Source organism: Artibeus jamaicensis, unplaced genomic scaffold (genome assembly GCF_021234435.1).
Source record: "Artibeus jamaicensis isolate MK-2021 breed Jamaican fruit bat unplaced genomic scaffold, CSHL_Jam_final contig_3174, whole genome shotgun sequence".
Classification (NCBI taxonomy): domain Eukaryota; kingdom Metazoa; phylum Chordata; class Mammalia; order Chiroptera; family Phyllostomidae; genus Artibeus; species Artibeus jamaicensis.
The window spans coordinates 3,185,067-3,208,239 of NW_026521738.1; the positions used below are offsets into that span (position 1 = coordinate 3,185,067).

The 23,173-nt window shown below is 51.2% G+C and overlaps 1 protein-coding gene across 1 annotated transcript; it reads left to right on the forward strand.

Annotated features, from left to right (window-relative positions):
- Positions 1-76: 76 nt before the first annotated feature.
- On the forward strand, positions 77-22,879 carry VAX2 (ventral anterior homeobox 2). Its single transcript, XM_037127266.2, has 3 exons — positions 77-363; positions 14,319-14,506; positions 22,234-22,879. Exons 1-3 carry the CDS (start codon positions 126-128, stop codon positions 22,678-22,680), a joined length of 873 nt encoding a protein of 290 aa, XP_036983161.2. The 5' UTR covers positions 77-125; the 3' UTR covers positions 22,681-22,879.
- Positions 22,880-23,173: the final 294 nt, after the last annotated feature.

Below are 23,173 nucleotides of genomic sequence, written 5' to 3' on the forward strand. Positions count from 1 at the left end.
TGGGGCGGCCGCCGGGGGCGGGGCCAGAGGAGGGTCCGAGCCCGGAGGGGGGCGCGAGGGGCGGCGCGCCGCCGGCTTGGCCAGCGCTGGCTGCACCCGCAGTGGCGAGAGCGGCGGCGGCCGGCATGGGCGATGGGGGCGCGGAGCGCGACCGGGGCCCCGTACGCCGGGAGTCTCGCGGAGGGCGCGGCGCGGACCGCCGCGCGGCGGAAGAGTCCAGTGCCGACGCCGGCGGCCACAGCCCGGGGGAGATCGCCAGGACCTCTGCCTCTAGCCCCGCGGGCTCCAGGGAGAGCGGCGCGGACAGCGACGGGCAGCCCGGGCTCGGAGAGGCTGATCACTGCCGCCGCATCCTGGTGCGAGGTAAGAGCTCGCTGCCCTGGACCCCCTACCCTACCCCAGCTGGGGTCTCCGACCTTCCCGCAGTCTCCACCTCCCAATTAATGTATTAATTCCATCAGTCGTGATTCAGCCATTCACTCAGTCAGTATTATTTTGAGTGCCTATTGTGTGCTGGACAGTGACGCGAGTGTCAAGGACAAAGCCTCAAACCGGACCGAAGAGATCCCCGTTCCGCCGTCGTACCTTCGCAGCCCCTGGGGCCGGCCCCTCGCCGGAGGCTCACCGGGCTGGCTGCGGACGCAGGGGCGGAGGCGGGCGTCCGGTCCCCGCTCCGCGTGCCTCGCGGCAGGCCCGGAGAAAAGCATCGGGAGCTCTCTAGAGGGGTCAGGACGCGGAGGGACCAGAGCCAGGAACCGCCGCGGGAGGAAAGGCCCGGGCCCCGCTCCGCCGCCGCGGAGCTCCTCCGCCTCCAGCGCAGCCCCGTCTCCCACGGTCAGCCGGGCGCCGCACGGGTTGCTCTCTGGAAAGGCACCGGGAGAAGGGGAGGGCTCGCTCGGCGCCCGCCCGTGCTTCGCTCTGGGTTCCAACTTCCTCGCGGCGCCTGGGCCCGGCCGGTTGTCCGTGAGGCCTTCTTTCTGCCTGGCTTTTCGCGTCTCCCCCCTTCTTCCACCTCCCTTCTTTCCTGGCCGATTCTCTCCGCCGAGCTCGCCTTCTCAGCTCTCTCTCCAGCGAGCGCCTCTGGACGGTGCCCGAGTGAGTACCCGGCTCTCCCAGGCCTTCTCCCCCCGAGAACGGGGCTGATCTGACCACAGCACCCCCACCCTCCCAGCCAGCAGCCTCTCGCGAAGCCCTTGGCTCAGCTTTCGCCAGATCTCTCCTCGCCCTGAAAAATGAGGGGAGAAAGCGGATTCTGGGGTCTTGCCCTCGGCCCTTTTCTAGGCCACGACCAAAGCATCCCAGAGCCCCGGACCCGGAGACCCACAGCCCAAAAGAGGCCGCTCGTGTGTAACGGTTCCCCTGGCCCCCTTCACCAACTCCCTAGCCCAGCTTCCTTACGCTGCTGTTTTTCAGCCTCTTCTTTCTTAAACGTCTGTCCTGCCTGCTTCGGTCCTCTGGAATTTCCAGACCCACGGCCTGGGGAAGGGAGGGGAATCAGCCTGTCTCCAGGTCGCCCCAGCTTCAGGACCCCGAATTTGTCTGATCCGAGCTGGGCTACTCACACACAGAGTGGGACACTGTGGTCTGGTTCAACATAACCTCCTGGCAGCTGCTGGGCTTGGGGGCCTCTGGGAATGGGGGACAGGGCTAGGGCAGAACATGGAGGCAGCTCAGTGTGCAGTGGACTGATGCCGGTCACGGATCCAGGGAGCCTGGTCCTGGGTCAGATGTGGTCACCCAGAGACAGGGTGCCTGCCGCTGCTGTGGGTGTGGGCTTGAGGTATAGGGCAAGGCAGGGATTCCAGCAAGTGTGTGGACCTTTTGGGAACCTGGGACTAAATGAGATGCCATTTCATAGACTGTGGGGTTTCCTGGGTGCAAGGTGATAGCAGCCAGGTTCGAGTTCCATTAAGGAAATCCTCAGGGCTTACAGAAATGGAGAAATCAGTCTGCTAAACCCACACTACTCATTTAAGGCCCTCAAGTGCCTGTGACACTGAGCACCTCACACCCCATCTATGGGTGGGCATTTCCTTCCGGACAATACGAGTTCTGTGGGGTGCAGGACACCCATGCTGGGACCAACCCACAGCCAGGCAGGGATAGACTTGTGAGCATTTTCAGAAGGTGTACTTTCATAAACGCACATACAGTGATGCCGTCCCATTTGTACAATATAGTGAAAATACAGCACACAAGGCATACTTACATGCACCTAAAAATCAAAAGGTATAAACAGGGCCCTCATAAATCCCTTTGTCCTTTGCCATTGAATAACAATGAGGTTATTATGGGCCTGAGATACTTGGGGTGTTATTTAGCACTAATCCCTCCTAAACAGGGTCACCTGCGTCACTCCAGGCCCCACCGGGGCCCAGGGCAGAGGCTCTGACAAATGAAAGGCCCTGCAGTGGGGAAGAGAAGTCAGTAGTGCCTTAGCCCCAAGACGAATGTCCCTCCTGTATGCGCTAAGCAGAGAGTATATTTTGCCCTTGACCTCTGAGGACACATCCTAAGTATCTTCGGAGGAAATTTTAAAAGGTTGGAATGAAGGGGGTTGCATCAAAGCCTTCAGAATGCTGGCGGGGTGAGGATTCTGGGAATGAGCCCCACTCTCTCCGGGTTATTGCCCTTCTTTCCGCTTCTTTCCCACTTAGCACTTGCTCCCCTGAAGGCCCCATCCCACGGTGGCAGATCTTCTGGGGAGACCCGGGGCCCAGCGGGGCAGGAGGAATGCTTGGGTGCTGGAATTAAGTGAAGTTGGTTTGGAACACTGGCCTTACAGCCATTTGAATTTGAACTGGGTTTTTCCCCCTCTGAGCCCATTTCCTCATTTGTACTAAGAAACCCATAGCTCTTACCTAGAAGGACTGTGCCAAGGGTCAGAAGTGATGTTTATAAAACCACAAACACCCAGCAGAATCTTGGGAAATACTTCCTTGAACAACAAAGGGGGAGCTCTGAGGTGACCCACAAACCACTTCTGGGAGTAGGCCTCCTTTCTCAGGGGCTTCCCCCAACTCTCCTGCCCACTCCACCCCCTCGTTGGGCACTTGATCTCCTTTGGGCCCTGGCCCAACACGGTGTGGCGGTGCGCAGCGAGGGGTCAAGAACTGGCAGGTGAGACGAGGATTCCCAACACCTTGCAGACCAAACTTGCGGCCCCCAGTCTCTTCAGGAACTGCCTGCCGCTCAACCAATCACTCAAGTGACTACCTCTGCGGAAATGCGGGTCAGGGAACCGGGAGACAGACCTTGTTGCTGCCCCCACCTCAAAATGGAGGCTGCTTTATGCCACACGCCGTACAGACAAGGCTGCTGGGGTGACAGGCATGTGCACAGAACAGAGCACCGCACGCCCTGCCGTGGAGGCAGCTATGCTTCCCCAGGGAGCAAGTGGCCGGGCAGGCCTCTCCACATCTCTGTGTACAGGGCCGAGGGATCCTTTTGTTTCATATTCGTTAAGGGCTCACCCGCCAGGGGCAGGAGGCAGCGGGAAGGAGCTGGCTGCCTCCTTGCCGTGGCTTTAACTGCAGTGGTGGTGGCGTGAGGGCAGTGCAAAGGCCTTTTTGGTGGGCCCGGGATCCCCCGAACTAGTCACAAGAGGAAGCTAGTTCAAATTCAAACTCCCTGCAGCCTCACAATTTCTGCTAGCACCAGAACACTCAGAAGCTCCCATGTGATTCCCAGATCATTCCCAACTCGAATTCAACACTGCGTCTGGAAGCAGCCTGGAATGGCGGGCTGTCTGACAGCAATGCCCGAACAATGACTGTGGTGCCGGTCCCCACTTGCCTGGAGCGGTCCCTTGGGCCGGTGGGTCTCAAAAGCCACTTGGGCTGCTCCCTCTGCTCTCAGCTCTGTGCTTGCATTGGCCAACTGTGCTTCCACCTTGGCCCAGCTTGGGTAGGACTCAGAAGCTGCTCCCAGAGCGCTCTTTCGGCATACAAACTATGGCTCTCCCCGGCTGGCCCAGAGCCCCAACCTGTCTGGGAGCAGGAGTGCAGGAAAACTGCCGGATCCCGTGAATAGGTGAATGTTGGGATCCCCTCCCAACACCACCACCAACTAGCTGGCCCTCCTTCACCTGGGAGCCCTCGGTGACTGGGGACGCGTGAGGACAAAGGAAGGCCAGGGACTCTGGCTTCCGCTGGACAATTCCCTCTATGGATGTGAGTGTGGGGGAGGGGCCTGGCTCCCCTGAGAATCCAGGGACAGTACTGGACTCGTGCTCCAGAAACACACACGTTGGAACATTTACAGAAAGCAGGATGGTGGACACCTAGCAGGAGCCTGGCTGCCACAAATGCCTCTGAGGACTCTTGGCATGGTGCCACCGCTTCGGGGGAGTGGCCTGCAGGAACAGACTCCCCTTCCAGCAGCCCAGTCTGTACTAAGTCTTTGCCTTTAGTCCCCTCGCTTTCCGCTGGTATTTACAGCAGCCACCGGACCTAAGGAGGACTCGGCCCAGACTTCGCAGGCCTTGTCTGAAGGTCGCAGCAGCCCCAAGAAAGGCACACAGGCGGGCATTTGGGCAATGGAAAAGGCAGGCGCGGTGCTGTGTAGGAATGAGCGCCGGAGTGAGAGCTCTGCCCTCGGCAGACAGCAGGACCAAAGCTTCGCTATCTGAGTTTGTTAATGGACGCCATAACCCAGGACCAACACCCCAGCCAGCGGCTGAAAAATTTAAAGGGCTTACGCAGGGGACTGTACTTTGAGATTTGGGGATTTAATTTTAATTTTTAGTTTTGGGGTCTGTGAGAGAATTTCGTTTCTTTTTTATTTTCCTGCAGTTGTTTTGTTCCATGTTTGTTACGTTTTTCCTTTTTCTGTGTTTGCTTTTGGCTGAAGGGCACACATTCTCATCACTGGTCTGTGCTGGGCGCCATCATTTTGGTCTTTATTTTTCCTTTACATACATGCCCTCGTGCCCCACCCACCACAACACACGGAGGAGCAGGCCCACAGCCCAGTGAGTCGTCTTGTGTGGTGTGTCTGCGTGGAGTGTTTTCGTTTTCGAGAAGCTGTGCAGGGCATTCGGTGGTCCTCGTATTCTCATGCTGGCTCGGCCGCCCTGGGCGGACGCTTGGACTCCGTGGCTGTGGACCTGCAGCCAAATCTCTCTCTCTCTCTCTCTCTCTCTCTCACGCACACACACCCCCCTGCAGGGTTGCAGCTTACAGGTGTGGCCCACAGGGGACTTGGCAAGCTGGGAGACTGAGTCTCTCGATTGTTGAGACAGTAAGTATTTGGGACCGGAGGGGACCATGGGCCACACGTGCCCCTGTGCCTAAGCTGGAAAACAAATTAGTCCTCACCCACTGCGCACCACCTGTAGAGGGAGAGGGGTCTAAGGGTTTTAATGGCTGGACGCCATTTCTTCGACTGCCCTTTACTCCAGCCTGGGGCCTTAGTCACCCTAAGCTTCCCACTCTGTTTGCCAAGTTTTCTTAATTCGTATTTTACATGAGTGGCAGCATAGGAAGTATATGAATTTTGCCTTTTATTTCTTGCTTGCTTCACATAAAATAAAGATCGGCCTGGCTCTCCTCCGGAAGCCTGCAGGGGGCTACTTGCCAGTTTGCCAGGTGAGTTTATACCACAGCTTGAGAAACTCAGAGAGGACACCAGCGGGAGTGGGCCTGCCCAGGAGTCCCTAGGACTCAGCGTGGTCTAGGCGCCTGGTTTGCTCCCCGCCCCCTAATCCGGAAGGAAGGTTGGAGGATCTCAAATGGGGTACCAGGGTGGCATCCTACGTGGTTGAAAGAGGTGGTAGCATCGGGAAGGGATCTGGTCTACAAAACCGAGGGGTGAGCGGTCCCAGAACAGCGGCTGGCTGGGCGAGGGGGGGCGGGCGAGTGTTCAAGCGCTGCCGGGGGGAGGGGTGTGTAGTTGGGGGTGAGGCCCTTGGGGCGCACAAAGCCCCTCCGATCCTTTCCCTGCCAGCCGCTCCCTCTCCCAACACTGTCCCCTCTGAAAAATCCCTCTCCCAGCACTGTCCTCCGTCCTCTCTCCCCCGCCCCTACCGCCTTGCCCTTCCTCTCTGCTCGCTTGCTCTTTGATTCACTCCACAAACATCAGCGACTCCTTACACCGAATCGGCTGCGGAAACCCGCTCTCCGTTGACCAGCCCAGAGACTGACTCGCACTGGCACTCGGGGACCTGCGGGGTTCCTGACCAGCCCCTTCGGCCAGAGCGGAGAGACCGGGGAGCCCTGTTGGCACAAAGGTCAAGGGAGGCCGGTGTCTGGAGCCGAGAACCACTCATGACGCGCGGGAACTGCATCGGCGATTGTCACCGCACCGGTCAAGTCTATGCAATCGCTCAGGTGTGTTCCCAGCACACAGTAGGTGTTCGGTAAATACTCGTGGACTGAATGAAAGGAGGCAGCGCCGGCAACACTGAGGAGAAGGCCGCAACGCCCTTCCCCGAGAGGAACATCTGTTCCAGGTCGACCTCTTTATTTTTGTCCTCAAAATGTCGTCCCTAATCCGAAATGGTGACAATGCCAGAACACAGAATAATCGTTAAAAATATGAAGTTTATGACGCCACATTTTTTTTAAATTTTCTGCAATCCTCAGCTTTGGAAACCACTGAAATATAAAATCCGAAAGACCTCAAATACTGTTCTGTTACTGGTCGCTGGATTCCCAGGGAGAGAGAGGCCGCCTGGAGCAGAAGGGCTGGGGAGGCGCAGGGCGTCGAGGCCGGTCGCGAGTCCCCCGGCCTCTGTGGCTGCCTAGTGTGCGGTCCGGCCCGCGAAGCCAGCCAGCGCGGTGGGAGAAATAACCAGGTGAATCCGTGTCTCTCCTCCCCGCCGAATTCGCGCGCCTGCAGCTCTTCGCTGGAATTCAAAGTTGCCGGGTAACTTAAAGTCAGGGCCTGTCCTGGACTTTGCTGTGCCCGCTGCCCACCGCGTACAAGCTGCAGCTGGGCATCCGACACTTGAAGGACCTAGCTTCCCGCAGAGCCACACTTACAGGTAGACAGGGGACTTAAAAACAAAAAAGGAACCCTGGCTGGGGCTGCTCGGTTGTTTGCAGCGTGTACCTTGCAGCAAAACGTTGCAGGTTCCATTCCCAGTCGGGGCATGTGCGTGAGACCACCCCCATCGACGTTTCTCCGTGTCTCTCTCGCTCATTTCTTCTCTCTCTCTCCGAAATCAGTAAATACATCCTCTGGTGGGGATTCTCTCTCTCTCTCTCTCTCTCTCTCTCTCTCTCTCTCTCTCTCTCTCACACACACACACACACACACACACACACACACACACAGGAAAAACAAGAAGTAAAACCCGAAGCGCCAGCGAACGGAAGAAGGCTCCTGGAAACAGCGCACCCCGCCGCCCTTCCCAAGGCTCAGGTGTGTTCTTCCAGGCATTTTCCATTTTAATATACAAACACTAGCAAACGCGGGATCATTTTACATAACCTGTTTTGCAGTTTACCTTTTTTAAAAAATGTGATCCGCAGGGGTCTTCTTTTCAGGCTCAACCATTTCACACTGTTCTCAGGTTGAAGAAAGCCAACTTCTCCCCTCGCATGGGTGTCCCGGCGTTTTTCCGAGTGCAAACCCTGTGAAGCAAGTCTGCCAGACACGGGCCTCGGCGCACTTCTTTGAGAATTTCCGAGGAATAATTCCTGGCAGTGGAATCGCTGTTTGAAAACGTTTACACACAATTTAAAAAAATTAAAAACGTTTTTTTCTTTCATTTTAAAATAGTAATTCATGTCATTCAAACATCAAAAAGTTGCTGTGAAGCACCCAGTGAACAATCCCTCTCCCAGCACTGTCCCCCGTCCTCGGGTTCCCGAGCGCAAAGGCGGACTTTTTAGAAACGCTTTCGAGTAAGTCCTTCTACCTAATGATGATGCGTATGCAAGTCAGTGCAGCTGTGGTCTTTTCTGTTTTATCATTAACTCATACGGTAACATCTCTACGTTTTTCTGCACCTCACTATTTTCACTTAGCGCTATATCTTGGGGTGTAAATGATCTCTTGCTCATCTTTTTACAGACGCATAGTATTCCGTTGTAGGGCTGGCTGGCATGGACCATTGTGTGTGTTACAGAACGGATGCCCTTCTGGCGGACACGCAGCTCGTTTCTTATCCATTGCTATTATACACAACGCTGCAGTAAATAAACTTGTGCCTTGCTCATTTCCACCTGCACAGGTATATCTTTCAGAGAAGTTCCCAAAAGTACCCAGGTCGAAGAGTGTCTATATTTGTCATTTGGAAGATAATACCCAATTGCCCTCCACAGATGGTACGCCCCACGCCCCACAGTCCGTGCTTGTGTCTCCACAGCTGGCCATTGGTGTGCACTTTGTATCTCGATAGCTATTGTCACATTGTTCTTCAAAAAAGATGCTTAGCTTTTTATGCCTCCACCTTTGCCCTGTTCCCACATTGGATATATATATATATATATGACCTTTGTCAACCCTATAGGCAATAAGTAGTAACTTGCTGGCATTTTAGCTTTTATTTCTTTGATTATTAATGCAGTTTTCATTTTATTTTATTTGTTTATAAATTATACTTTATTGTTTATGCTATTACAGCTGTCCCAGTTTTTCCTCTTTATTTTCTTTTTATGTGATTGGCCAGTTGTATTTCTTCTGCTATCTATTAATTCATTCCCTTCAACACTTTTAACTTTCAAATGTCCCTTTCTTTATTGATTTGTAGAAATTCTGTATTATGGATAGTAGCTTACTGCTTTCAATATGTGTTGAAAATTTTTTTGAGTTTGTAGTTTGTCTTATAATTTTGTTTGTGATGTCTTTTGTTTTCTGAATTATAAAATAACTTTCTACTTATAAAACCAATCCATGCTGTTATGCTATATATCATGTAGAAGTTGAAAGTTATTTATTTTCTTCATATAATACACTTCCATTCCAAGATGTAGCCTCCCCAACTTTTCCTAGTAACTGAAAAAAATAAGTATGAAAGTTATATGTTACAAAAGTGGGATTTTCTTTGCAAAGTGTGTTTTGCTTTCTTTCACTTAATAGACATTTGTGGAAATCTTTCTACATAGAACCACATCTTTAAAAAAAAAACACCGCATAGTATTCTGTTATACAGATAGAATGTAATTTATTTAAACAGTTCCCTGTTGATAGGTGTATAGCTTGGCTCTACTCTTTCACTACCACAAACAGTGCTTTGGTGAACATCTTTGCATCTTAATTTGAACAAATGGCTGTTAAAAGTCTCATGTATGAGACAGTCTGAAAAACCTGAGAACAGGAGTGACATTGTATATTAAGCAATTATTGTTGACTCGGGATGTGTGATAATAGTATTGTGGTTGTTGGGATGTAGAAGAAGCAGGGTTTTCCTGAAATTATCACTATTGAGGTCAGGAGGTAGGTGTATCAGGGCTCTCTCTACTGTTCTCTCTAATGCTGTGTATGTTTAAACTTTCTCAAAGTAAAATATTTTAACTAAACATCATTTTACATATATCTTGTATGAGTATAATTACAGGATAAATTTCTAGAAGTGGATATTTGAAATCTAAGTATATATACTTAAAATTGTGATAGATACTTCCAAATCAAAAATGTACTAATTCATGCTCCCAGCCATTGGGTATAAACGTGCTATTTCTCCACATCCTCCCATCCCAGGATACACTCAATCTTTTAGCATAAAATCTTTCAAGTGAAAAAATTATTTTTTATCAGCATTTTAAATTACTAGTGAGTCCTCATTCTTTTTAATTACGTGGTATTTTGTAGTGTGAATTACCATAAGTTGTTCAGCCATCTGCCTTGTGGGGAACATTGAGGATGCGTTCAGATTTTGAGTGATGCTGCAGCAGACATCCTTATACATACCTCGGAGAACATGAACCTGTGGTTTTCTCAAAAAGTGCCTACTCAAATAAAATTGTCAGGGCAAAAGTTATGTGCATCTTTCATCTTGCCAAATGCAGCCTTAAAAGTCATGATAATTGATGGCTCTGAATGGGAGTGCAGACTTTCTTACAATGCATCCCTGATTTATTTATCATCTTTTAATGCCTTTCCGATCTTACAGGAGATAAATGATTTTCACATTGTTGCTTGAACTTGTATTACCTGATTTCTGTGAGGCTGTGCTTATCTTTCCATATGTTTATTGACCATTTAGCATCTTTTTATGTAAATGGCCAAGATAAATCACTTGAGCATTTTTCTACTACACTATTTCCCTTTTAAAAAAAACACTTATATGTAATTGAATTTTATATATTCTGAATATTATTTCTCCGCCTTTTTAAAAAAAGTATTTTCTTCAATTCTGGTTTGTTTGTTTGCTTTTGCATTTTACCTTGGTTTGGTGCTTTTGTCATATAAAACCTTTTTAGCTTTAATATAGTCAAATACATCGTTTGTTTTCCCTTTTCAGCTCCAGTTTTGTTTCATGCTGAGAGAGCTCTTCCATGAAGCTTAGGATTATAAAAATACTCTCCTATATATCTTTTAGTGCCTTTATCATTTCATAGTCTATGATTTGCTCTCATTCATTTGAAACTTATTGTTATTTATGGTACTAGGCAGGAATATAATTTAATTTTATTCCAAACACATAATTTGTAGACATTAATCTACCTAACTCCGCTTATTGACTAGATCAGATTTCCCCATTTAGAATGCTGTCTTGACCATAGACTCTATCATTATACATATGTGGGTCTGATTGTGTCGTCTTGATTCCATTGTTCCCCAGTATCTAGCCATGGGGATGCTATCTCCATCATTTCTGTTATATTCCTGTGCCATTTATTTAATACTGTAGCATAATGCCTTTTAAAGTTAAATACCTGCTTTAGCTTCATCCTAAGCACATAAAATCATAGCTTTACCTTTTTTCCTAGTAAACATTAAAATAAGTGCTTAACCACTGAAATGAAATAACATTGCCATTTTAAATCATCTTACAAACCACAAGTGGAATGCAGAAAAACCGGGGAAACACGACGGCATTCTTTCCACTAATGGGTTTGTGCATTTCTGTGACAGCACAGCAGTCTAGCTTCATGGAGTGTTTTATTGTTGTTGTTGTTGTCTTATTTTGCAATAATTTCAGACTCACAAGATGGTCTTGTGTATCCATCACTACCTTCTCCCAATGGTAACATCTTACATATCTATAATACATTATTAAACTCAGGAACTTGACACTGGCACCATATAATTGACTAGTCTATAGACCTACAGAGTTGATTTCTTTTTGCCTACACTTATATTTTGCTTTTATATATAGTCCTATGATATTTTATCACATTTGTAGGTCCTTGTAACAACCACCGCAATCAAGATACAGAACTGGTCCGTCACTATCAAGGCACTTCCTCGCACGACCCCTTTATAGTCACACCCTCCCCCAATCCCTGGCAACCACGAATCTGTGCTCCTCCTCAATAACTGTCATTTTGATGGTGTTATATAAATGAAATCAATCATATGGCACAAAATTTGGGGGACTGACTTTTTTCCACTTAGCTAGTGACCAGGAGATTTGTCCCAATTGTCATGTCCATCAATGGTCATTCCTTTTGTTTGCTGGGTAGTGTCTCAGAGTACAGCTACACCACTGTTTGTTTAAGCCCTCAGCTAATGAAGGACATCTGTGTTTTTTCCTTTTGGGTGCTATTACAACTAAAGCTGCTATGAATATTCATGCACAGTTTTTTTTAATTGTCTTTGATGTGAACCTAAGGTCTTGTTTCTCCAGGATAAATGCCCAGCGGTGTGATCGTGGGGTTCTATGGGAAGTATACATTTAACTCTTCAAGAAATTGCCAGGTCGGCTTCTGTAGTGGCTGAACCACTTACATTCCTACCAACAATGTCTGAGAAATCCAGTTTCTCCGCATCATCACCAGCACTTGGCACTCTCAGTGTTCTTTATTCTAGCTATGCTAATATGTTTTGGTTTTGATTTGTCTTTTCCTAATGGCTAGCAATGTTGAGCATCTTCTCAGATGCTTATCTGTATGGCATGTGTTGATACCCAGCAGGCAATTCTGAGGCTGCGTTTCTTACATGGTCCTTGCCTACCCTGACCCTGAGAAAAACAGCTGACCTTGGCTGCTCCCGGGGGGGTGGGGGATGCTCCTCTTAGCTCTCCCACAAGGAAGAAAGTGTGGAGGTGATGGTGGATGGTCTGACCTCAGTGGTTAGGAGCAGAGGCTCCAAGCTTCCAGTAAGATCTGGGGAGCTTACAGGGGAGAGGAGGTGATGCTTTCCGCACCACACCCCCAAGACACTTTTAATAAAACCCAGTGCCTTTGGAGATGGAGTCACTTGGAGGTTGTGAGGACATTCTCAGATTGGGCTCACAATTGGAAATAGTGGGATCTGAGCAAAGGGGACCCAGTCACGACAGGGTCACAAACATTACCGCACCTTTCTGGAATATAGAAAGACTTGGAGGGGGAAGATTGAGTCGTCCCCAAAGGCCCACGATTCCTACGTGCACTCCAAGAGCAGGGCCCACATTCATTTGTCCTGCTCTGCCTGGCACCCCTATGTGAGACCTGCACAGTGGTGGAGGGAGGGCCACCCCTGATCAGTGACTGTGTCCCCCACCCAGACTCTCCTCCCGGAGGGTTGACTGTGAACACGAAGGTGCTTGAGAACCTCTGAGATCCAGAGCAGAACCTGCGAGCCAGAGCCCGTGACGACCTAAAGCGCCCCCTGGAGGAGTGAACGGGCCCTGGCAGGAACCGGGAAGAACCAATCTAGGATCTTATGGTGGGGGATTTGGAGGGAGAGGTCTCAGGTTCACCCTCAGGGCAGGGATTCTCCAGGTAGGGTCTACAGTCCTGTGGCTCTCATGGAGCCTCCTGACAGACACACATCCCAGACGCAGGTCCTTTCCTATGCCTTTCAGGGCAATGCTGAACCCATCCAGAAGGTTCCATTTTCCTCCATGATCAAAATCTTCTTCATTATAACCTATCAGTTGAATCATTAAGGCTTAATAAAAGAGGGTACTCATAAAATAAAATGAGGGTGTTTCTGGAATTTACTGAACAATGTTAGTGCACCCTCAGGTAAGTTACTTAAAATGTGTTTCTTTCCATGTCTGTAAAATGAGAATAATAGTAGTTCCAACTTCAGTGAGACACTGGAAGGGTTAAAGTGCTTAAAACAGTGCCTGGCTCAGAGCAGGCATTGCAGAGGTGTCAGCTATGACTAGGAGGAAAACATAAGTGGGGGCCGCCACGCTGCCTACAGGGGTCGGCGCTCCCGCGGCAGTGGAGAGTGCCTTGACCAGGGCCACCTTGAGTTGGTTAAGTCTTCCCACTGATGCTAACCTTCCTAAGTAATGGTAAATTTCTGCTAGTGTAGCTTGATTATCACCGACATCATGTGTTGGGTGTGGTTTGGCAAATCCTACAGAATACAGTGCTGCATATTTCCACACTCTAACCTTCGACATAAAACTTTCTAATAACTAGGTTTCAAGCCATCCATGTGTATGCTTCAAATATGGATCACCTTTGTCCCTATCATTAAAGCTGATGTGTAAATAAATAACAGCCCCTGCCCCAAACATTTGACTTCTGCTGAACACACTCGTGCTGTTACTGAGTTATTTAAGTGGGACCATCTGGTGAATGTGGGCCACAGGGTTCTCAAGTAGGCTCCAGAATACTGGTGACCCTGGGCATGAAGGGCCCGGGAGGGTGGCTCTGCCACTCAGAACTAGGTAACTGTGGAGCGGCAGCAGCCCCCCTGTAGAAGGTACCCCAGCTTGATGTAGTAGTAATGGTCCTTGGGCTCCTCCGGGGACCCCAGATCCCCAGGCCGTCCTCTCCCTCCCACCAGCTGGCCTCCCCATGGGCCCCAGAGAGACTGTGCAGAGTGCTTGCCAGCCCATGTGCACACACACTGGGCTTAGCACCTGGCTCGGGACATCTCCTCAAGGCATCCTTGACCAACTGACCAACCCAGTGCTAGCCCATCTTTTCCTCTGCACTTGGAGACTTGGTATATCTCTTTCCAGGTGTTCCTTACTCTGCTGAGAGAACAGAACCCTGGCTGAGCCAGAGTGAGTGATAGTAGACCTGACATTTGTACTGAGGCCCGTTCACATACATACGCCCATCAGATGCGACATGTTGCATTGAGTGATTAAGGAAGCTAGGTCCAGGGAGGGTAAGCAACTTGTCAGAGGTCACACAGTCAGGCCCACGCTCAAGAAGGCGTACACGTCAGCCATGTAAACATGTAATTAAGATGTTTGTTTGTGTCCTAACTCTTCAACTAGGGAACTAACCTGCCTCCTTTCATGGCCCCTGCAGATGCCAAAGGGACCATCCGGGAAATTGTCCTTCCCAAGGGCCTGGACCTGGACCGGCCCAAGCGGACCCGCACCTCCTTCACGGCCGAGCAGCTGTACCGCCTGGAGCTGGAGTTCCAGCGCTGCCAGTACGTGGTGGGCCGGGAGCGCACTGAGCTGGCTCGCCAGCTGAACCTGTCGGAGACCCAGGTAAGAGGACTTTCGGGCCATTCCACCCCTGCCCTGGCCTCCTGGGAACTCCCTGGGTGTGAGAACCAACTTGGAGGAGTTCAGACATGCACTAGGGACAGGCATAAAGTTACAGGTAAGCCAGAGAAATAAATCAGTGCTGACAGGAAGAGAGTTGGTGCCTGCCGACTTCCCGATGCATCAGGCAGTTTGGAGGGACTGGGGGAAAGGCCGGAGGAACCTTGGGTTTTCTCACACAGAGTGGCTCCGGGGGTGTTGGCATGTGAGAGAAGCTTGCAGAAAGGGATGGTGAGGGGTTGGTTGGATTCGGGGAGAGATGAGACTTTACACCCCCAGGACCTTATTTTCCCATCCTCCCCTTTTCCCACCCTCTGTCACCTTCCCTTCATCCCAGTGTGGCTCAGAACCTCTTGTTATAGAGAAGAGGTCCGAATACCCGCTTCACCCAAGAAGGGCTTAGCATTTTAACAATAGTATGCTGAACCCAAAGGAGAAGCTTCTGTAAGCTGAGTACCTGCTCTACGTGAACGCAGGTGTTTCAAGCTGGCAGCGGAACTACACCGTGACAACAATGATAATAATACTTACTTGGTATTTGTGCCAACAACTTTTGCTGTGGTTGTTGGTTTTTTTCCAACCAAGAAAGTAAGGATTTATTAAGGAGGTGGCCCCGTGCCCAGAGTCATAGGTAGCTCATACTCGGAGACCTGGCTCCCCGATGGCTTCCAGGGGGTAGATTATGTCGGGAAAATCCTTAGTCACAGTGGCTAATCGAATCAGGGTCCTGGTCTCTGCTGACTGGCTGGTGTTCGGGTAGGGGGTGACTGATCGCTGCATCTGGTCCTGACATCAGCCACGCAGTTGTTCTGTGCAGTTTGGCAAGGAACAGACAGTTCTGCTGGATCCGTTCACTTTCTTGGGCCCAGAGCTAAAACACAACTGAGGCCAAGATTTTTGTTTAGCTTAACTGAAAATTCTGTCTTGGTGGTCAGTAGACCTAGGACCTTGTTCCCAAGACTACTGGTGATTGACCAAACCTCAGTGTCCTGAGGACTTAATGATTAAACAAGGGAGAGGGAGGTGGGTGAGTCAGGGCACTAGGTCAGGCCAGTCTGAGTCAAAAGAAAAAAATCAAGATAAAAGCCCAGTTAGAGAAAATAAGGTGTCTGCTCGGTTACAATTCTGTATATGGCAATGGCTAATCCCTTGATACAGCTACCAGTATTATCCCATTTTACAGATGAGGAAAGATTATACCTAGAGTCATACACCCAAGGTGTTCCAGAGCAGGGATTTGGAGAAGCAGGCGGGCATCTTCATGCCCCCGGTGAACTGGGCGGTCAGCCTAGGGTTTGTCCAAGGGTGACTCAGAGACCCTTCCTTAGCTACAGCTCTAGTCGTTTAACCCTGTATATGAGGGGGATCAGTCAACAGATGTATTGCAAGCAAAGCCCAAACAGGGTCTGTAAGGAGAAGAGAGGGAAGAGAGGAGTAAGGAAGCCGGTAGGCGGAGCCGCGCTTCCAGGGGAGGGACGTGGGAGGCACGGAGGAGGACGGTGAGGCTTCTCCCTGAACTGCCAGCCGCCGTTCTTCGCGGGCACTCCTTGTGCGGGAGCCAGGTGCGGAGCGCACCCCTCTCTCTTCGGAATTCCTCCAGCTCCTCCAGTCACACTGACAGGGTGCGCTCTAGTGCACCCCTCGTGATGGAGCGGCCAGGTGTTCCTGGACTTCCTCACCCTTCTGGGGTAAACCCCAAGTGGGGCGGAGAGCGAGGTGGGGAGGGGCGAGAAGAGGAGGCGGGAAGGTCAGGGAGGATGGGACCTGATGTCCTGCAGGCCCAGGTTGACCCTCCCCACCTGGACCTGTTTTCCTCCAGATGCCTCTGTAGAGCCCCGAACAACCCAGCAGAGGGCCCACGGCAGCTGGGCCCTCCCTCCAGCTGGGCTGAGCCTGGGGCTAGAAAGCCGGGCTGTGCTCACGGAGGAAGCTGCAGTGGCTGGACCAGGCCTGAGCTCCTGGTGGCCGGCAGAGAGACAGATTCAAATCCCAAAGTCTAGGCCCAGAGTCAGTCCTCAACACCTGCCCACCTCCTTCATCCTAACTACCCTCTGCCTCACCTAATTTTGCCCCAGCCTCTCCCCTGAGACTTTGCTCTCCAAGTGCACCTCGGATGCCCAGGTCAGCAGCCCCTCAGTCCTCATCCCCCTTGCCCTGCCCCCACACACCTGCATTTACCTGCCTTTGAAGGTCAAAGCCAAGCCCCTCTTCTTCTAGGAAGCTTCCCCTCCTCCCAAGCAAACTTGACTACATGGCTTGAACTACAGTGTATGTGTGCGGTGTGTGTGGAGGCCATGTCTCCCCAGACCTCCTGGAAGAGCCCAGCACGGAGCTGGGCGCACAGCAAGTCCTCGAGGAATCCTCACCTTACTGAGTTTTGCTCTCACCCTCCCTTCTCCTCCCCAACCCGAGATTTTGCAGATAATATAAAGTATAGCTGACATTTATTTATTGAGAGCTTCCTGTGCACCGGGCACTGTTCAGAGTGCTTGACGTATTCGAACTCCTTTAGTCCTCACCACCACAAGGCCCCCAAAAGGTAGGCGTGAGGTTTCTCTTCCGACACCACTTCTCACACTAAATGTGTGGTGTTTTCCAGCACCAACAGCAGCCGACTCCCCAGCACCGACTGGGTGCCCGACAGTTCAGTTCCACTTAATCCTTCAGTTACACCAATCCCTGGAGGTAGCGCAGGCCCCACGGGGTAAGGGCTCAGTCTCACAGGACAGTCCCATGTCAGATGCCAGTCACAAGTCCCGGGGGCCTCTTTTCTTTCTTTATTTTTTAAGATTTTATTTATTTATCTTCAGAGGGGAAGGGAAGGAGAGAGGGAGAGAAACATCAATGTACGGTTGCCTTTCGTGCGTCCCCTGCTGGGAACTGGCCTGCAGGGAACCTGCCTGCAACCCAGGCATGTGCCTTGACTGGGAATCGAACCGCCATCATGTGGTTCGCTGGCCCACGCTCAATCCACTGAGCTACACCAGCCAGGGCCCGGGGGCCTTCTTTAAAGAGGAAGAAACTGAAGCACAAAGAAATTAAATGTGGGCATATTTATTAGCTTTTCTAATTTTTATTAAAAAATGGCCTTAGATAATATTGTTCCCATTGCAGAACACTGAGCTTCAGAGAGGTTAATTAATTTACCCAAGGTTATATAGCTAGAATTCTGTGGAATTCTCAGTATATTCACTCATACCTTTGTTCAAAAATATTATGGGAGCCCTGGCCAGGTTTCTGAGTTGGTTGGAGCACTGTCCTGTACACTAAAGGGTTGTGGGTTCAATTCTCAGTCAGGGCACATGCCTAGGCTGTGGGTTCAGTCCCCAGGAGGGGAGGCAGCTGATCAATGTTTCTCTCTCTCCCCTCACCCCCTAAAATCAATAAAACATATCCTCAATGAGAATTTAAATAAATCAATCAATAAATATTATTGACTGTTCTAGGCACTGGGGATACTGCAGAGAACGGAACAGACCGTGAACCCGCCTTCACACAGTTTATATTCTACATGAGAAAGGCAAACAGCATTTTACAGTGATGAGTGCTACTAAATAACGAAAATAAACTGAGTGAAACTTCAAAGTCTTACTGGCTTTACTGAATGATTCATGCATTGAGCAGCATCCTATCTGGCAAGTAGAAGGAGCTTTCAGGAGCTGTGCGGAGTGGAAGGTTTTCATAGGCTGGAGGGCATTGTTTCAGGCTTAGGTAAGTAGCCTGCCTGTGGGGGGCAGAAGGAGGCTATCCAGTGTATTATCTCCTTAGTGCTGACCAGGAAATGCCAGACTAAGATTATGTTCCTGGGAGAGAATGAAATTGCAGTTAGGTTAGGGATTATTGAGTCTCAGTTTGGTGATGTGGGCTTAGCATAGGTGACTCCATGTTGTCTCTTTTTTAACAGTACTATGAGGGAGATAAAACATGACACCATAGAGACTAGAAGGAAATCCTTTATTAGGGGGGTCAGGAAAAGCCTCTGGAGGAAATGACATTGAGCTGAAATGTGAATGACAGGGAAGAGACAGGCAGCTACATGAGGAGCCAGGAGACGAGAAGTCAAGACATAGTGTAACTGAAGGTCTGCTGGTGGGAACTGGAGTAGAATGTTCTAAAAGTGTCAGGAGGCCAGTGTGGCTAGAGTTGGAGGGTAACAGAGTGGATAGGTGGGGCAGATCATGTTGTACTTGGAGGTGGTGAGGTGTTGAATGAAGAGTGGCATGAGAAGATTGGCATTTCAGAGGTCACTCTGGCTGCCACCGGAGAATGGGAACAAGAGTGGTCCAGTTAGGAGCTACTGTATATTGTCTTAGACAGAGTGGTGGTGGAGGGGAACAGTGAATGCTCTGAGATGTGCTCTCGTTGGAGACAGGACCTGCTAGGACCCGCTCATGGATTCTGTGCACAGGACAAGGGAAAGGGAAGTGGTTTGGACTTGAATAACTGCGTGAACGCTGAGAAATGGTCAATGGTGCTACTCGACAAGTTGAGAAAGTTGGAAAGGAACAGGACAGTGGGAGAGGAAGCTAGAGTTTTATTCTAGATCACTGAAGTTTGAGATCCAAGTGGAGCTGTGTGGAAACTAAGTCAGCTTGTTCTCTGGTGGCTGGCTGGTTTTTCTCTGACTTATCTGAGGGGTCTTGGTCAGGGCTCTTTGGGAGAAAAGATAAGAGATTTCTTCAAGTGTGCTCAGATAAGGCACCGACTCCTACGGGACAAAAGAGGAGGCGCAGCCATGTGGGAATCCACGAACAGGAACCACGGTATAACCAGGTCTGGTGGAGACTGGAAGCCAAAGGTCGCTGCCCACCCAGGATGTGAGCTCCGGGTGCTGGCAGACCTGCTCTCTGGTGCTCCATTGAATGCATGGCCCGGCTGCTCTCCAAGTGCCTGCTTCTCTCTGTGCCTGTTCGCTTCTCTTGTCTTCCTGCTGCCAACCGGGATCTTGACCCTCTTCCCTGGATACCAGGAGGGCTCAGGACTGGTCCTAATTCAAGCAGAGAAAACACAGGGCTTTCTCAGGACTTATTCAAATTTCTAGTCTTTTCCTTAACTTCTTTGGACCCAATTAAGTTGAGTTGTCTGAACATTTAGATAGGAAGCCTATGTACAGGAGAGGGTGGGCAGAACAGTGAAGCCCTTTCCTCCCCCCCCCCCAACCCACGGAGTCTGAAGGCTCAAGAGTCCTTATGATGTGGGAACAGTGAACATGACAGAGCACAGCTGATTTCCACCCTTGGCCTTGCCCAGAACCTGAGGCCGTGCAGTGAAGGAAGGCCCTGGAGATCAGGAGGTGGTCTCACAGGGATCTCTCTTGGAACCATCAAAAGAATTCTCCCCCCACCCCCCACCCCCTGGGTGCATGCGCTGAAAGCACCTCTCCTGTCAGGGAATAGGAAGGGTCCCACACAGTCCAGGTCCCCTTGTTTTTAGACACCCCCAGTATACTTTGTTACCATACTTTGTTTTCAGGAGAATGTTTGGTGTTTGATTAAAGCAATGTTTCCCAAGGTATAGTCTGCAAACCTCCTATATGTAGGACCCCTTGGACTCCCATTAAAATTCCCTGGCTCAGATTCCACTCAGCCCACAGGTTTCCAGGCAGACTGTCTAGAGCTGATGTGGCCATCGTGCTGCTTAAAAGACGTCGGTGTCTGCCAGCATGATGCTAAGTCCATATTATTAGCTCAGTGAGCATCACAACAAACCGAGGAGGAGGCATTATTATGGTCTCCATTGTACAAATGGGAAAACCAAGGCACAGAGATGTTGAGTAACTTGCCCCATGTCATCTAACTAATTAAGGGAAGAACCAGAATTGAACCCAGACTGTCCAACCTCAGGGTCTTCTTCACTATATCATTTGCTCCTCTGCCAAAATCCCACATCATAGCACCAGAGATGCTACCCACCAGAGATGGCCTGTCCATCTCTCCCACTACTGGTGTCCGAGACCCAAGTGGGTAGAGGAGGACTTTTTGTTTATTCTTGTCTCAGCACCTGGCAACGCGAGCACGTACTGGGTACTTGCTATTTATGTGTTCTGTGAATGAACGACCTGAGTCCCAGGGTCAGGGTAGGAAACAAGAAAAGAAGATGTGGCTGTAGAGGAAAGGCTGGCTGCAGGATCTCCCTCATTCTGCTGGTCCAAGGGATGTTTTCAGGACCAGGGACCACATGCCAGACTAAGGACAAACTGGCAAGTCCCAACACTGACACGATCACCACTTAGTTTGGACAAGAGCAGCTCTGACCCTCCTCGTCCCTGTGCCCGTCACCTCTGCCCCAGGTGGCTTCTTCCAGAACATCAGGCTAGGTAGTACCTTCCTGGTCTGGGATAGGAAAACCAGGGCCACCCAGATATACAGGTACCGTTCATCCCAGATTGAGTATGTACCCACAGTCACAGCAAGCAGTCTCTTAAATATTAACATCATTTCCGAATCAACAATGACTCTTGGAATTTAACAATGACTTTTCATGAGCCTGAAGAAGGTGATGGATGACCTTCCAGAAAATGCTTCCCCCGTCTTGGCAGCCAAGTGGAAACCACATCCCTCCCCTGGTGTGTAGCCATGGGTCACTGCATGGTAGCACAAGGAATCAGGGGTGAAGTCACCAAGCATTCACTGAGCTCCAGATGAACCAGGAGAGGGAGGAGACAAGATGGCAGCCCCCAGGGAGACCACAGTGGGCAGGAGAAGACAAGGGGAAGGCCACCCCCCCAAAAGTGCACTGTGCTTCAGGACAGGACCTGTGCCCCCTGGAAGAGTGCACCTGAATTGTGCAGTCAGATCAGGGCAGGCGAGGAGCCAGAGCCTTGCAGTTCCCTCTGGCTCCCAGCCCTGCAAAAGTCAAGCTTCAGATGTGAGGCAGGGAGAGCTTCAAGCAGTGGTTCTCTCCCCTTGGGATCACCTCATGAGTTTGAAAGCTCCTGTTGTCAGGGTCCCAGCCACCCCCATTCTGACTGGCCTGGCCTGAGGTCAGGAGTGAGTTAGGCTCCCCCGGTGGCTCTCCCAGGCACAGCTGGAATGCAGAGGCACAGCTGGGGAGATGCTGCCGGGCTCCAGGGGAGAGGGGCAAGGGAAGTGAGGGCCCGCCGTGGGAAGTGGGGAGGGGACCTTGGGAGCTCTGTGAAGGTTTCTGCTTAGGTAGCGGGAGGTGCCCCTCATGGAAGAAGGAGGGTGGGGGAGGCCCCTGCGTGGGGGAGTGGATCTGAGCTGGATCTGTGCCCGTGGAGTTTAACAGGCAGTTGGATAGTGGCCTGGGTCTCGAGCTGGGAATCACCAGCACATAGATGGTGGCTGAAACCCTGAACCTGGTTGAGTGGAAGATATCTTGAGCCAAGAAAGGAACTTCCTTTGTGCCCATCCAACTCCACCCTCCATCTGCCAAATCACTCCGCCATCCTAGGTCAGAGTCAACAGTGAAGGGGGTCCATGATTTGGGGGCCCATGGTCCCTTATCAGTTGACCCAGAGCGGGCTGGTGGGGGCGGGGAGACCTTAATGACAATCTGAATGCTCTTTTTCCCCTCTCACCCCACCCCTGCTCCCCACTCCCCATGCCCGTGCACTTCCACGCCCTCCTTCTCCTTTTCTCCTCCCACCCACCCGCTTTGCTTTGCCTGTCCCCTCTGCCTTCCTGATGCCCTGGCCCCGACCCGCCAAGGTGAAGGTCTGGTTCCAGAACCGCCGCACCAAACAGAAGAAAGACCAGAGCAGAGACCTGGAGAAGCGGGCGTCCTCTTCCGCGTCGGAAGCCTTCGCCACTTCCAACGTCCTGCGGCTGCTGGAGCAGGGCCGGCTGCTGTCCGTGCCCAGGGCCCCCAGCCTTCTGGCACTGACACCTGGCCTGTCGGGCCTGCCTGCCGGCCACAGGGGCGCCTCCTTGGGTGACCCCAGGAACTCCTCCCCGCGCGTCGCCCCGCTGACCTCGGCGTCCGCGTCCCCTCCGCTGCCGCCCCCTCCAGGGCTCCGCTTCTCCACTGGGCCCCTCCCGGACCTGCCCTCGGGCTATGAACTGGGCTCCTCCGCCTTCGAGCCCTACAGCCGGAGCTACAGCAGGCTAGAACGGAGAGTGGGCAGCCCAGGTGGCGCCAAGAAAGCAAACGCTTAAGCCTGCACCCCCATGTGACACTTTGTCCCCGAGCACAGCACCCCCCCCCCCCAACCAGACCTAGTGGAGGTGGGCGGCCACAGGCCCTGACCCACCTGCCCCCCAGCTCAGAGACTTTCTGGACCAGGACCAGACGGCCTTGGTCCCCAAGTTTGTGTGTGACAGCGTGGTGTGTGTGTGTGTGTGTGTGTGTGTGTGTGTGTGTCCCTCACCGAAATAAAAGGAAAATGATGATGAAGGGAAACGGAGTCCCCCAGCAGCACTGAAAATGTTTTCCTCAAATAAGAAACTTAAAAAGGGATTTTATTTGTTTATTTTTAGAGAGAGGGGAAGAGAGAAAGAAAGAGGGAAACATAAGTGTGTGGTGCCTCTTGTGCGCCCCCTACTGGGGACTCAGCCTGCAACCCAGGCATGTGCCCTGACTGGGAATTGAACCAGTGACCCTGGTTTACAGGCCGGCACTCGACCACTGAGCCACACCAGCCAAGGCTCA

Bases quoted from the DNA above. Each gene is read 5' to 3' on its own strand.
- VAX2 (XM_037127266.2), top strand. From the start codon at position 126: ATGGGCGATGGGGGCGCGGAGCGCGACCGGGGCCCCGTACGCCGGGAG. The intron at 364-14,318 runs GTAAGAGCTCGC...TGGCCCCTGCAG, and splicing joins CCGCCGCATCCTGGTGCGAG to ATGCCAAAGGGACCATCCGG. The intron at 14,507-22,233 runs GTAAGAGGACTT...CGACCCGCCAAG, and splicing joins TGAACCTGTCGGAGACCCAG to GTGAAGGTCTGGTTCCAGAA.